Source organism: Pleurodeles waltl, chromosome 2_2 (genome assembly GCF_031143425.1).
Source record: "Pleurodeles waltl isolate 20211129_DDA chromosome 2_2, aPleWal1.hap1.20221129, whole genome shotgun sequence".
Taxonomy (NCBI): Eukaryota; Metazoa; Chordata; class Amphibia; order Caudata; family Salamandridae; genus Pleurodeles; species Pleurodeles waltl.
In genome coordinates, this window is record NC_090439.1 from 1,097,192,225 (window position 1) to 1,097,207,014 (window position 14,790).

At 50.8% G+C, this 14,790-nt stretch overlaps 1 protein-coding gene across 1 annotated transcript in view; it reads left to right on the plus strand.

The window, feature by feature from the left end:
- Nucleotides 1–3,954, plus strand: part of LOC138282871 (prostate stem cell antigen-like) — a 92,452-nt gene extending 88,498 nt beyond the window's left edge. The window contains exon 3 of the mRNA XM_069220862.1: nt 2,386–3,954. Coding sequence (XP_069076963.1) covers nt 2,386–2,633 — 248 coding nt within the window. The 3' untranslated portion in view covers nt 2,634–3,954. The remainder of the gene's footprint in view (nt 1–2,385) is intronic.
- The last annotated feature ends 10,836 nt before the right edge of the window (nt 3,955–14,790 follow it).

Genomic DNA, 14,790 nt, shown 5'->3' on the forward strand with positions numbered 1-14,790 from the left:
GGGTACACTTGCCAAGTCGAATTTACAGTTAAAACTGTACACACAGACACTGCAGTGGCAGGTCTGAGACACGATTACAGAGCTACTTATGTGGGTGGCACAACCAGTGCTTCAGACCCACTAGTAGCATTTGATTTACAGGCCCTGGCACCAGCAGTGCACTTTACTAGGGACTTACTAGTAAATCAAATATGCCAATCATGGATAAACCAATTACATACAATTTACACAGAGAGCACTTGCACTTTAGCACTGGTTAGCAGTGGTAAAGTGCTCAGCGTTCAAAAGCCAACAGCAGCTGGTCAGAAAAAATAGGAGGCAGGAGGCAAAAAGATTGGGGATAACCCAGCAAAAAGGGCCATTTCCAACAGGAAGTCTGCTCCTCTCACAGGCCAGCATTGGGAATTCTTTCATATACCTTTAAGCTGTATTCCTGGTCAGAAAGTAGCTACTTCATGTTTCATAAATATGTAATGGCAATGATAAATCCTCTTTACTGGTAATGTTGGATTTAGAAAATAGGCATTTCCCTGCTCTTACTGCTCTATGTGCCTTACAGCCTGTTTCCAATCCACGTCAGGTCTGTGCTGGCTGACAGCTCCCCTTTTGCATTCCATACAGACAGCCATAAACACAGGACACCCAACTGCATCAGCATTCATCTGCATACTGATGGGTCTTCCTGGGCAGGAAGGGTGGAGGGGTTCTCACTTATACTTTAAAGGATAGTGGCCTGATCCCACACAAAATACTGATAACCCCCCACAGACAGGACTTAATTGAAAGGGAACTGGTGGACTTAAAAATCACTCGTTGAAGTCTCCGCCACTTCAAAGGCACATTTAGGTATACGTACTGGGTCTCTGAACCCCTCAAATCAGACACCTCTGGACCTGGAACTAAACCTCTGTCAGAAGGACTTCTCTGCTGCTCAGAGGACAATACTTCTGCCAACTAGAGACCCAGTTTCTAACACTGAAGATGTACGTTTTTGTAACAAAAATAAGTAAGCTATCTTTGAGCTAATATACAGTCTTTTAGTTCATTTAATCTTATTATCAAACTGAGAAACTCAACTCTCCCACTTAGGGTGACACATTAAAGTATGCAAAAAATGATGGACTGGCATGCGGCCCCAAGCGATCACCAGTGGCTGTCATTAATTCAAGCATTCCATCCATCACTTTGCTTTTTGATGCCCTAAGTGTGACGGGTATGCCCAGACGTGGGTCCCATGCTCACTGTGTCAGTGTGTCAGTGTGTCACTGGAATCAAGGCTAAATCTGGCTGATGAGCCCAAGTAAGGGTGAAATCGGTGCTGGGTTGCTTTTTTTCTGTTCATGGAGGACCTGGCCTGGCGGTCCGGGCTGAACTGTTCCCATTGGAGTTGGGTCAAGGCTGAGTTGTATATGGCTGGGTCCAAACTGAGATGGTACGGTGGGAGAAAAATGTTAGATTGGCATGCAGCCCTACCGATTGCCAGTGACTGAGATCAATTGAAGAATTCCATCCATTACTTCGTTTTTTGATGCACTAAAGGAGGATACACATGGGGGGTTATTCTAACTTTGGAGGAGTGTTAATCCGTCCCAAAAGTGACGGTAAAGTGACGGATATACCACCAGCCGTATTACGAGTTCCATAGGATATAATGGACTCGTAATACGGCTGGTGGTAAATCCGTCACTTTTCCGTCACTTTTGGGACGGATTAACACCTCCTCCAAAGTTAGAATAACCCCCATGGTGTGCTCCTCCAGACAACAGAGTGCAGCCCTGGATCGCATTCTGTGTCACTGTGAATTCTCAGCACACAATTCCAAAATCCAGGTCCTATGATTGTGATGTGTTTTTTCCCTATGCTCCTTTTGAATGAATGGACTCAGAGAAGTATATACAGGAATGTAGTGGAACGCACTATAGTGCTTTGTTTGAAAGAGTGGGTGAGTGTTTCTCAAGATCGTCAGCTCATGATTGGTTCCTTTAGCATTAGTTGGTATGTTAAATAAAAAAGGTTAAACCACATCTTAGGCTCTTTACATTATGATTTTTAGAAGTTGTAACAAAGTCATTTCTAGCTCTGATTCAGTGTGGCATTCTAGTAAAATGTTATGTGCAGCATGACTTCAAACCTACTGGTGATTGAGTGTTTGAGCAATAGCCTCAAAATATACTTAAAAAGAACAGAAAATGGCAGTAGCATTTCAAAAACGTGGTCAAGCATTGCTTCAGTAAATATTCCTCATGTATGAATGAGGTGGTATTTGTGCAGCACAAACCTAGGTGTACATTAGTGGAGCATTTTGTTTTAAAATGCTTCATAAATGGCAAAATATCTCTGACCATCGGTCTATAAGTTCTGATGTCTCATTCACTTCTGTTCCAGGTCACTTCCTGTCCATCAAGCTGATGATGAAACGCTGCGCTTCCTCATGCGTTAATGGCAACCAGGATATGGTCATTGCAAACGCCACTGAAGGCTGCTGTGGCTCAGACCTGTGCAACACCCACAGCATCGGCGACGACAACACCATCTTTGGCTTCGCATCCAGCGCTTCCAGCGTCAAAATCAGCTTTTTGGCAGAGGCGACTGCAGTAGCGGTCATCGGCGCACTGTTCAAGCTGGCGTTGTAATGTCTGTTGAAAGAAGGATCTGGGGCTGTGTCATGATAGGCTTACTGGGGCAGCGCAAAGACGATCGCTTGTTTTATGTACCTGTAGTGCCTAAAGTGGATTCATTTAACCCCATATTTCTTTGAGTTAGTGCTTTATTTTCAGATAGTAGGGCTTGGGAACATTGGGCAAGGTCGGTCTCTTCCTGTTTCTGGGCTGTGCTGTCTGAAAATAAAGAACTAAGGGCCTAATTTAGAGACTGGCGGACAGGTTAATCCGTCACAAATGTGACAGATCTCCCATTCCCCTTTTTGCAATTTCCATAGGATATCATGGGATCGTAACACCTTTGTGACCAAGTTACCCCATCCTCCACACTCTAAATCAGGCCCTAACTCAACAGAAACATTGGGGCACGTGAATTCACACTACGCCCTGAGCGGCTCTGTGATGCACCAGCACAGCCCATTATGATACATCCAAGGATAGATGAAGGGTGGGGACTGAGGTGGGTCAATGAAGGAAGAATCAGCGTAGCACTGATTGCTGAGAAATGATACCACTGAATCATGCTACATTAGCCTTGTTTACTACTCGGCCTAATTAAGCAGCCGGTTTCCCTTTAGGGCCTGTCTTGAGAAACCCTGGACTACTGGATAAGTGAAAGGTTTAGAAGCAGGAATTAAATCTTGTCTCTGCTCCTTCAGTTACCATTTGACCCATGACACCTCAAGCTCAAGTAACTTCCGGAGGTCATTTAGGGACTGTGCAAAGATTCCCTGGTGCAATTGACAATGTTGTTGCATATTTTCCGAGTTTGGAGTCTCATGTGCACATGGGCACAAAACGGTGTTTCTGCCCACTTTCGGTATGTTTGATCTATATTTTGACTAAGCTCGCTGTCACCTCCAGCCTGGAGAAAGTGAAATTTAAGCAATTATTTAAACTGGCACTAATGCTAAAAAGGCACAATATCGTTTTCTCTCATTTTAGTAACAACAACAGGACCTGAACACGGTCCCTTAGAAGTGGCTTTAATGAAAAAAATTGACATGATCCTCCGGACTGTAGGTGCATAAAAGTTCATACTTATAATGTAAAAGGTTAGAATGTATGATTGAACTGTAGTCATTTGCAGCATCCTTGAAATGGGCGTCCTTGTTTAGTTATGTGGTTGAAAAAGTTCATTGTAATGCACTATTATCCACTCACCTATTGAACAATATGCACTGTATTAGAGAAGTAAGCATTATATCAATACATGCTTCGATATAGATCGTGATTTCATTTCATCCTTTTTACACATGGACATAATTCAAATCAATAAAGATTTCTTCTGATATATGTTGTCGCTAGAGTACTTACTCTGAGCTGTTCTTTATGGACCCAATCCTTTTGGTCAGCCATTTTCACAAACCAAACCGCTCACTGCTTGAATGTTTTCCCCAGGTATTGAGACATTAGCACTCCGAGGACCACAGGACCATTTGCATCCCCATATAGGGTGCGTCCCATAAAGCCTAACTCCTATGGATAGCTGTGAGACATGGGAATCCTAGGACCCCTCACCACATTTTGCATAGGTTGACATAATTTTGTTACGCCACACAGCTTTGCCACTGCCCCTGTAAGGTGAAAGCTCATGTTGCTCATCTTTGCAACCTATTCGTCAAGCTTGACAGGAAAGCATCACTCTTTTTGGCACAGAGTTAGTTAAGTTGCAAATGTCAACTCATCCAAACCCCTGGGCCAATCAATTTGAATAAACTCAAAACTACCGGAATCTGCTCAGGGATACACCAGAATTCAGAAATGTTGAAGGTACACTGCAGCAAAGGAAAAAAAGGTAAACAGACAGTCAAGGTTGCAAAGATAGAGCCCACTCATGAGCTCATATTCAGAGTTTGTATGAGCTGCTCCTTAGGTCTGGCCCAAAGACAGCTTTAGCTGTCTTGCCAGCCTTATGTTTTCCTGAAACTATCTACAAAAATACATACATATACAGGGGCTCCCAATCAACAGTCCTTCACCTTTTCTATGTTGACATGCAACTCAAATTATACTCCTTCCCACACAACAGACCAGCCCACTCCAGCCTCTTGATGTTTTCACTTTGAGTAACTGCATTTTGCCTTTGCACATGTACACATACAGCTAAAAAATAGCTTTGGTATATTTATTTAATCTACAGAAAATGAATACAAGTCATTACAGTAGCTGGAGTGTATATGCATATTTCCGGATTAACACCACAGCCCCTCCAGTTTGTGATTGACAGGTCATATGCAGAAGTTGCATCTGGCTTGAGTGGGACCCCTCGGAATGGCTTGTGGAAGTGCAGCTTCAGGAAAGAATTTCAATGCTTTTGCACCAGACTCCAGAAGGACCTCTAGTAACTCGTGGAACTGCAACTTCATGTAAGAATTTCAATGGTTTTGCATTTGACGTGTGAGGGACACCTAGTAACAACTAGCGGGAATGCAGCTTCATGAAAAAATGTCAATGCTTTTGCATTTGACTTGTGAGGGACACCTAGGTCCTCATTATGAGTTTGGTGGAGGGGATGACTCCTTCAAAAATGTGGCGGATAGCCAGTCCTCTGTGTAACAAGTTCCATAGGATATAATGGAACTTGTAATACGGCGGACGGAATGTACGTCACATTTGGGATGGAGTAATCGCCTCCGCCAAGGTCATAATCAGGCCCTTAGTAACAATTTGTTGAAGAGCACCTTCATGTAAGAATTTCATTTACTTTGCATCTGACTTGAGAGGGACACCTAGTGACAACTAATGGAACTGCAACTTCAGGAAAGAATTTAAATGCTTTAGCATCTGACTTGAGAGGGACATCTAGTGACGACCTGTGTAGCTGCAGCTTCATGCAGGGGTGGCTCCTCCATAAGGGCGGAGGAGCAACGCCCTCGCCAGCAGCGGCAGCTGCAAAACCTTTCAAAGAAAAGGAAAAGGAAAATAAATTTTCTTTGAAAGGGGGAGGGCCACAGAGGTGACGTGAACTGAGGGGGTGTGCACAGCATTCCCCCTCGCTGCGCATGTATGTTTGGCCGGTCGTCTCTGTCCGGCTAAACATACATGCGCAGTAGGCTCTCTCAAGCCCAGCAGCGGCTTGAGAGAGCCTGCACAGGCTCCAGTCTGCCTGGGAGTGCCCTTGCTGGGGGTTCCCAGTCGTCCTGGGAGGGCCCTGGCTGGGTGCTCCCAGCCAATCCTGATGCTGCTTTGAGCAGCATCAGGATTGGCCGCAGGACAGGCTGGGAGCCTGTGCCTGCAGCATCCGGACAAAGGCGAGGAAAGGAGCGGCTTGGCGCTGGAGCAGAGGTATGGTTAATTTTTTGTAAATTTAATTATTAATTCCTCCCGTGCCCCCCCCCTGCGTGCCGCCTGCCCCTCCCTCATGAATCCCCACAAACCACGACCGTCTTGTTAAGGAGCTTCAGTGGATCGTGTTAATGCTTTAAAACTGCAATTGTTGTTGCAAACCATAGATCAGGCACCAACACCACAAAGAGAGTAGTACCTCATTTGCAAACGTGAAGTTATTTCTATGAGACGCCCTATGGTGGTGGGAGACTCCTCTGTTTTCCAAATACTATTTAGAAAACATACTATTTAGAAAAACAAACACAGGGACAAGCTCTTCTGTATCTTGCAGGCCATAACTTGTGCATTTACAGCCATTCATGAAAGGCCATACATTTTGAGCTGTGTATTCACTGGGTAGACTGCTGTGCAATCCCACTGATGTGATCCAGTAGTATATAGGTCATTTCACAAACTGTATAGCCATTTGCAAACCAGCTGATGTGCAAACGGCACAATCAGGTTGGTGATTGGATGATTGTACATCAGGCTTCATGTGCTAGGGGCTGTCAATAATAGTATCTAAATAAATGGTACTCATTTTATGAACTTCAGAACGATCAAAGATTGCCACCATCTCTCCCTTACTCGCCCTGAGCTAATCAACTGTACCTGAAAACTGTAACCTCGTCTGCAGCTAAATTCAAGTATTAAGGTAGCCGAAAGATATTTAAATCAAATCTCTCTGCAATTATGACAGTGCTTAATTTGAGCCAGTGTTTGCCGGTGAGAGGCAACGGCACTTATTTTTCTCCATCAAGTATTTATTACGAGCAAGACACATAGGGGAAAGATGGAGAAAGAGACGGACCGAAAAGCGACACAAAGGGAGAAAGTAGAAAGCTGCAAGAGTGAGCTGAAAGAGCACGGAGTGCCTATAAATAGATTTAAGAGGCCTGAGATGGTTTTAGGATTACGCTGACTCAGTATACTGTGCTCGCCCAGCATATTGCAGCATCCGCGGGTTTCAGAGGAGAATTTTGCGCACTGGCATCTTTTTATTTACAAATAAAATCAATCAATCAATCAATAATTTATAAAGCGCGCTATGTACCCGTTAGGGTTTCGAGGCGCTGGGGGGGGGGTGCTGCTATCGTTCGAAGAGCCATGTCTTGAGGAGTCTCCTGAAGGTGAGGAGGTCCTGGGTCTGGCGTAGTGAGGTCGGGAGTGCGTTCCAGGTCTTGGTGGCGAGGTAGGAGAAGGATCTGCCGCCAGAGGTCTTGCACTGGATTCGGAGGACGATGGCGAGGGCAAGGTTGGCAGAGCGTAGTTGACGTGAGGGAACGTAGAAGTTGAGTCTGGTGTTCAGGTAGGTGGGTCCGGTGTCGTGTAGAGCCTTGTGTGCGTGGGTGAGGAGTTTAAAGGTGATCCTCTTGTCCACGGGGAGCCAGTGGAGGTCCTTCAGGTGAGGGGAGATGTGACATCGGCGGGGTATGTCGAGGATCAGGTGGGCGGATGCGTTCTGGATGCGTTGGAGTCGTTTGATGTCTTTTGTTGGGATGCCTGTGTAGAGTGCGTTGCCGTAGTCGAGTCTGCTACTGACGAGGGCTTGGGTTACCGTCTTTCTGGTTCCTGTTGGAATCCACTTGAAGATCCTGCGGAGCATACGGAGGGTGTTAAAACAGGAGGATGAGACTGCGTTGACCTGTTTGGACATGGTGAGGGCGGAGTCTAGGATGAAGCCGAGATTTCGTGCGTGGTTGGCTGGGGTGGGTGGAGGGCCCAGGGCGGTGGTCCACCACGAGTCGTTCCAGGCCGAGGGGGTGCGCCCGAGGATGAGGACTTCCATCTTGTCGGAGTTAAGTTTCAGGCGGCTGTTGCTCATCCATTCGGCAATGGATTTCAGTCCCTCGTGAAGGTTGGCTTTGGCGGTGAGAGGATCTTTGGTCAGGGAGAGGACGAGCTGGGTGTCGTCGGCGTAGGAAAGGATGCTGAGGTTGTGCTGGCGGGCCAGTTGTGCGAGGGGGGCCATGTAGACGTTGAATAGCGTTGGGCTTAGTGAGGAGCCTGGGGGGACGCCGCAGATAAGGTTGGTGGCTTTGGAGTGGAAAGGTGAGAGTCGGACCCTCTGGGTTCTGCCGGAGAGAAAGGAGGAGATCCAGTTGAGGGCTTTGTCTTGGATGCCGGCTTCGTGTAGACGGGTTAGTAGGGTGCGGTGGCAGACTGTATCGAAGGCGGCTGACAGGTCTAAGAGGATCAGGGCTGAGGTTTCGCCGTTGTCCATTTGTAGTCTGATGTCATCTGTGGCGGCGAGGAGTGCAGTCTCTGTGCTGTGGTTTCGTCTGAACCCGGATTGGGAGGGGTCTAGGATGGAGTTGTCTTCTAGGTAGTGGGCGAGCTGTGTGTTGAAGATCTTCTCGATTACTTTCACTGGGAAAGGGAGGAGGGAGATTGGTCGGAAGTTTTTGAGATCGTTGAGGTCAGCCTTAGGTTTCTTGAGGAGAGGTAGGATTTCTGCGTACTTCCAGCTGTCCGGGAAGGTAGCGGTGTTGAAGGAAAGGTTGATGATCTTGCGGAGTTTGGGGGCGATGGCGACGTCGGCTTTGTTGAAAACGTGATGTGGGCAGGGGTCCGAGGGAGATCCTGAGTGGATGGAGTACATGGTTTTTAGGGTTTCGTCTACTTGGTCCAGGTGGTGATGTGGTCGGCGTGGGAGGAGTTGTTGGGGGTGGGGTCTGGCGGAGGTGAGGTGTTGAAGCCGTCGTGGATGGCTGCGATTTTCTGGTAGAAGAAGGTGGAGAGATCGTCGCAGAGTTTCTGGGATGGAGGGATGTCGTTGACGTTGGCGTTGGGGTTGGAGAGTTCCTTCACGATGCTGAAGAGTTCCTTGCAGTCGTGAGCGTTGTTGTTAAGGCGTTCTGTGAAGTGGGAGCGCTTGGCGAGTCGGATCAGTTGGTGGTGTTCACGGTTGGCTTCCTTGAGGGTAGCAAGGTTCTCGGATGTGCGCTTGAGGATCCATTTTTTCTTAAGTTTATGGCAGGTGCGTTTGGAGGTGGTTAGTTCGTCTGTGAACCAGGCTGGTATTTTCTTTTCTTGGTTGGCGGTGGGTCTCTTGAGTGGGGCTAGGATGTTGGCGCAGTTGAGGATCCATTGTTGGAGGTTGATGGCGGCGGAGTCCGGGTCGGTGGGGTCGGGTGGTGGGTTTTTGGCGAGGGTGTTGGTGAGTTGGTCTTCGGTGACTTTTCCCCAGCGGCGGTGAGGCGGAAGAGGGGTGCGGTGGTGTTCGGTGTTTTTCTTGAAGGAGAAATTGACGCAGTGATGGTCGGTCCAGTGGAGTTCGGAGGTGTGGCTGAAAGAGATGTGGTTGCATGAAGTTAAGAGTGGGTCAAGGGTGTGGCCGGCGATGTGGGTGGGAGTGTTGACCAGTTGACGGAGTCCGAGGTTGGAGAGCTTGGTGGTCAGTGATGCGGTGTTGACGTCATTGTTGTTCTCCAGGTGGAAGTTTAGGTCTCCCGAGAGGATGTAGTCTGAAGAGGCGAGGGCGTGGGTGCTTGCGAGGTCGGAGACGGTGTCGCTGAAGAGGGCTCTTGGTCCTGGAGGACGGTATATGAAGGTTCCTCTGAGGGTAGTGTTGGGGTCCGTGTGAATCTGGAAGTGGAGGTGTTCGGCTGTTTTGAGGGTGTCGTCCGTGTGGGTATGGATCTTGAGGTTAGCTTTGTGGGCGATGGCTATTCTTCCGCTGATTCCGTTGGTGCGATCTCTTCTGGTGATCTTGTAGCCGTCAGGGATGACGATGGTGATGTCAGGGGCCGAGGAGTCGTTCCACCAGGTTTCGGTCAGGATGGCTACGTCTGGGGCGGGGCTGTCGAGCAGGTCCCAGAGTTCGATGGCGTGCTTTCGTGCGGAGCGTGTGTTGAGGAGGATGCAGTGCAGGTGGTTTGTGTTGGTTGTTGCTGGCTTCGTTCTGTTGCAGGTGAAGTTGCAGGTGCGGCAGGAAAAAGGTCCTTTGGTGTGCTTCGGGCTGGCCTGGAAGCACTCTGTGGAGGGGCCAGGGTTGAGGGCGAGGAGTTTGCTGGCCGAGCAACGAAGGCATGGGGCGCGGGGCACGAGGACCAGGGGGGGTGGCGCTGGGCGCGGTCCAGGCACGGACGGGCGTGGACGCGCAGCGCCAGCCATTAAGAAGGGAGGGGGGAGGGAAGAGCAGCTGGGAGGCGGGAGGCGGGAGGGAGCGGCGAATGGGGGCGCGAGGGGGGCGGGCCGCAGGGAGGCAGCGGCAGGGAGAGAACTGCAAGGGGGAGCGCCCAAGGGGCGAAAACAAGAAAAACAAGGCACAAAAAAGTCGGGCACAATTTGAAAAACAGTCACAAAAATACACTAATGGCACAAAATACAATCGGGGTACAGCAATCAGAGGGGCACAACGGGGGCAGATGCGCAGGAGGCAAGGCGCTTGAAAAACAATAGAAAAGCACTTACAGGACGGCGAAAAGTGGCACAATCAGAAGGGGCACGACGGGGGCAGAAGCGCAAGGAGGCAAGGCGCTGAAAATATAGAAAAACACTTACAGGACGGCGGAAAGCGGCACACGGGTCAAGTGAAGCTTACTAGAGCCCACTAGACACCAGGGATGAGGCGCAGGAGGATGCCTGCGGGTGGAGGAGGGCCTCGAACACGCTAGCAGCAGCGTGGGCGGGGGTCAGAGGCAGGAGACAGCAGGTTGGTGCTGCGGACGTGGGGGGCGAGCTCTAGACCTAAGGCAGGTCAGAGGTCGCTCACTCGTGAGGCGCAGCGCCAGCCATTAAGAAGGGAGGGGGGAGGGAAGAGCAGCTGGGAGGCGGGAGGGAGCGGCGAATGGGGGCGCGAGGGGGGCTGGGCCGCAGGGAGGCAGCGGCAGGGAGAGAACTGCAAGGGGGAGCGCCCAATGGGCGAAAACAAGAAAAAACAAGGCACAAAAAAGTCGGGCACAATTTGAAAAACAGTCACAAAAATACACTAATGGCACAAAAAAAATCGGGGTACAGCAATCAGAGGGGCACAACGGGGGCAGATGCGCAGGAGGCAAGGCGCTTGAAAAACAATAGAAAAGCACTTACAGGACGGCGAAAAGTGGCACAATCAGAAGGGGCACGACGGGGGCAGAAGCGCAAGGAGGCAAGGCGCTGAAAATATAGAAAAACACTTACAGGACGGTGGAAAGCGGCACACGGGTAAAGGGAAGCTTACTAGAGCCCACTAGACACCAGGGATGAGGCCCAGGAGGATGCCTGCGGGTGGAGGAGGGCCTCGAACACGCTAGCAGCAGCGTGGGCGGGGGTCAGAGGCAGGAGACAGCAGGTTGGTGCTGCGGACGTGGGGGGCGAGCTCTAGACCTAAGGCAGGTCAGAGGTCGCTCACTCGCGAGGCGCAGCGCCAGCCATTAAGAAGGGAGGGGGGAGGGAGGAGCAGCTGGGAGGCGGGAGGGAGCGGCGAATGGGGGCGCGAGGGGGGCGGGCCGCAGGGAGGCAGCGGCAGGGAGAGAACTGCAAGGGGGAGCGCCCAAGGGGCGAAAACAAGAAAAACAAGGCACAAAAAAGTCAGGCACAATTTGAAAAACAGTCACAAAAATACACTAATGGCACAAAATACAATCGGGGTACAGCAATCAGAGGGGCACAACGGGGGCAGATGCGCAGGAGGCAAGGCGCTTGAAAAACAATAGAAAAGCACTTACAGGACGGTGAAAAGTGGCACAATCAGAAGGGGCACGACGGGGGCAGAAGCGCAAGGAGGCAAGGCGCTGAAAATATAGAAAAACACTTACAGGACGGCGGAAAGCGGCACACGGGTCAAGTGAAGCTTATTAGAGCCCACTAGACACCAGGGATGAGGCGCAGGAGGATGCCTGCGGGTGGAGGAGGGCCTCGAACACGCTAGCAGCAGCGTGGGCGGGGGTCAGAGGCAGGAGACAGCAGGTTGGTGCTGCGGACGTGGGGGGCGAGCTCTAGACCTAAGGCAGGTCAGAGGTCGCTCACTCGTGACGCGCAGCGCCAGCCATTAAGAAGGGAGGGGGGAGGGAGGAGCAGCTGGGAGGCGGGAGGCGGGAGGGAGCGGCGAATGGGGGCGCGAGGGGGGCTGGGCCGCAGGGAGGCAGCGGCAGGGAGAGAACTGCAAGGGGGAGCGCCCAATGGGCGAAAACAAGAAAAAACAAGGCACAAAAAAGTCGGGCACAATTTGAAAAACAGTCACAAAAATACACTAATGGCACAAAATACAATCGGGGTACAGCAATCAGAGGGGCACAACGGGGGCAGATGCGCAGGAGGCAAGGCGCTTGAAAAACAATAGAAAAGCACTTACAGGACGGCGAAAAGTGGCACAATCAGAAGGGGCACGACGGGGGCAGAAGCGCAAGGAGGCAAGGCGCTGAAAATATAGAAAAACACTTACAGGACGGTGGAAAGCGGCACACGGGTAAAGTGAAGCTTACTAGAGCCCACTAGACACCAGGGATGAGGCCCAGGAGGATGCCTGCGGGTGGAGGATGGCCTCGAACACGCTAGCAGCAGCGTGGACGGGGGTCAGAGGCAGGAGACAGCAGGTTGGTGCTGCGGACGTGGGGGGCGAGCTCTAGACCTATAGCAGGTCAGAGGTCGCTCACTCGCGACGCGCAGCGCCAGCCATTAAGAAGGGAGGGGGGAGGGAGGAGCAGCTGGGAGGCGGGAGGGAGCGGCGAATGGGGGCGCAAGGGGGGCGGGCCGCAGGGAGGCAGCGGCAGGGAGAGAACTGCAAGGGGGAGCGCCCAAGGGGCGAAAACAAGAAAAACAAGGCACAAAAAAGTCAGGCACAATTTGAAAAACAGTCACAAAAATACACTAATGGCACAAAATACAATCGGGGTACAGCAATCAGAGGGGCACAACGGGGGCAGATGCGCAGGAGGCAAGGCGCTTGAAAAACAATAGAAAAACACTTACAGGACGGCGAAAAGTGGCACAATCAGAAGGGGCACGACGGGGGCAGAAGCGCAAGGAGGCAAGGCGCTGAAAATATAGAAAAACACTTACAGGACGGCGGAAAGCGGCACACGGGTCAAGTGAAGCTTACTAGAGCACACTAGACACCAGGGATGAGGCGCAGGAGGATGCCTGCGGGTAGAGGAGGGCCTCGAACACGCTAGCAGCAGCGTGGGCAGGGGTCAGAGGCAGGAGACAGCAGGTTGGTGCTGCGGACGTGGGGGGCGAGCTCTAGACCTATAGCAGGTCAGAGGTCGCTCACTCGCGACGCGCAGCGCCAGCCATTAAGAAGGGAGGGGGGAGGGAGGAGCAGCTGGGAGGCGGGAGGGAGCGGCGAATGGGGGCGCAAGGGGGGCGGGCCGCAGGGAGGCAGCGGCAGGGAGAGAACTGCAAGGGGGAGCGCCCAAGGGGCGAAAACAAGAAAAACAAGGCACAAAAAAGTCGGGCACAATTTGAAAAACAGTCACATAAATACACTAATGGCACAAAATACAATCGGGGTACAGCAATCAGAGGGGCACAACGGGGGCAGATGCGCAGGAGGCAAGGCGCTTGAAAAACAATAGAAAAGCACTTACAGGACAGCGAAAAGTGGCACAATCAGAAGGGGCACGACGGGGGCAGAAGCGCAAGGAGGCAAGGCGCTGAAAATATAGAAAAACACTTACAGGACGGCGGAAAGCGGCACACGGGTCAAGTGAAGCTTACTAGAGCCCACTAGACACCAGGGATGAGGTGCAGGAGGATGCCTGCGGGTGGAGGAGGGCCTCGAACACGCTAGCAGCAGCGTGGGTGGGGGTCAGAGGCAGGAGACAGCAGGTTGGTTCTGCGGACGTGGGGGGCGAGCTCTAGACCTAAGGCAGGTCAGAGGTCGCTCACTCGCGACGCGCAGCGCCAGCCATTAAGAAGGGAGGGTGGAGGGAGGAGCAGCTGGGAGGCGGGAGGCGGGAGGGAGCGGCGAATGGGGGCGCGAGGGGGGCGGGCCGCAGGGAGGCAGCGGCAGGGAGAGAACTGCAAGGGGGAGCGCCCAAGGGGCGAAAACAAGAAAAACAAGGCACAAAAAAGTCGGGCACAATTTGAAAAACAGTCACATAAATACACTAATGGCACAAAATACAATCGGGGTACAGCAATCAGAGGGGCACAACGGGGGCAGATGCGCAGGAGGCAAGGCGCTTGAAAAACAATAGAAAAGCACTTACAGGACGGCGGAAAGTGGCACAATCACTGATATCTTACTTACAACAAGCACTTGCAATGCAATGGGTCTCGTATTTACTCGAGTTAGAGCTATTAGAGTTGTTAACTTCTAATCTGACTTTTCTTGCCACATAAATTGAAAATTAAAAATAAAACTGTTTCACATAAGCGAGCTGATTCACAGCTCCACGACCACCATGATTATCAGTGCGAAGAGAGACACAAATGGAAAAAGAAGTTCGCTCACAGTCAAACTTATTAGCAAAAGTGCAACTAGCCATGTAACAGGGGCGATGGCTAAGGCAGTAACAAAATCTCCCCAAGGAGTGACAAAGGTAAACCATTTACCACTGTCTTCAAAGCATTTTTGAAGGGCAAGCCCATGAACGAGTGGTAGTGATGGGCGTGAGGTGAGCGTGGTTAAAATCCCAAATACATTCCAACACATCGAAAAGCAGTGCTTGCGTGCTGCTATGCTCAACCTAAAAATGGGCAAGGCAGATATTTGGCTGTCTGTCTGACTTCTGTCTGCCTCAAAGACTCATTGATGTGTTGGGACATTGAAATGTTTCCTGCTAGGCCAGTTCCACAAAAGTTACTAGAGGTCAAATATCTGAGATCGTTTTTATCGACAAGTGGACGGTAGGTTGAGTCAGGCATATGTCAT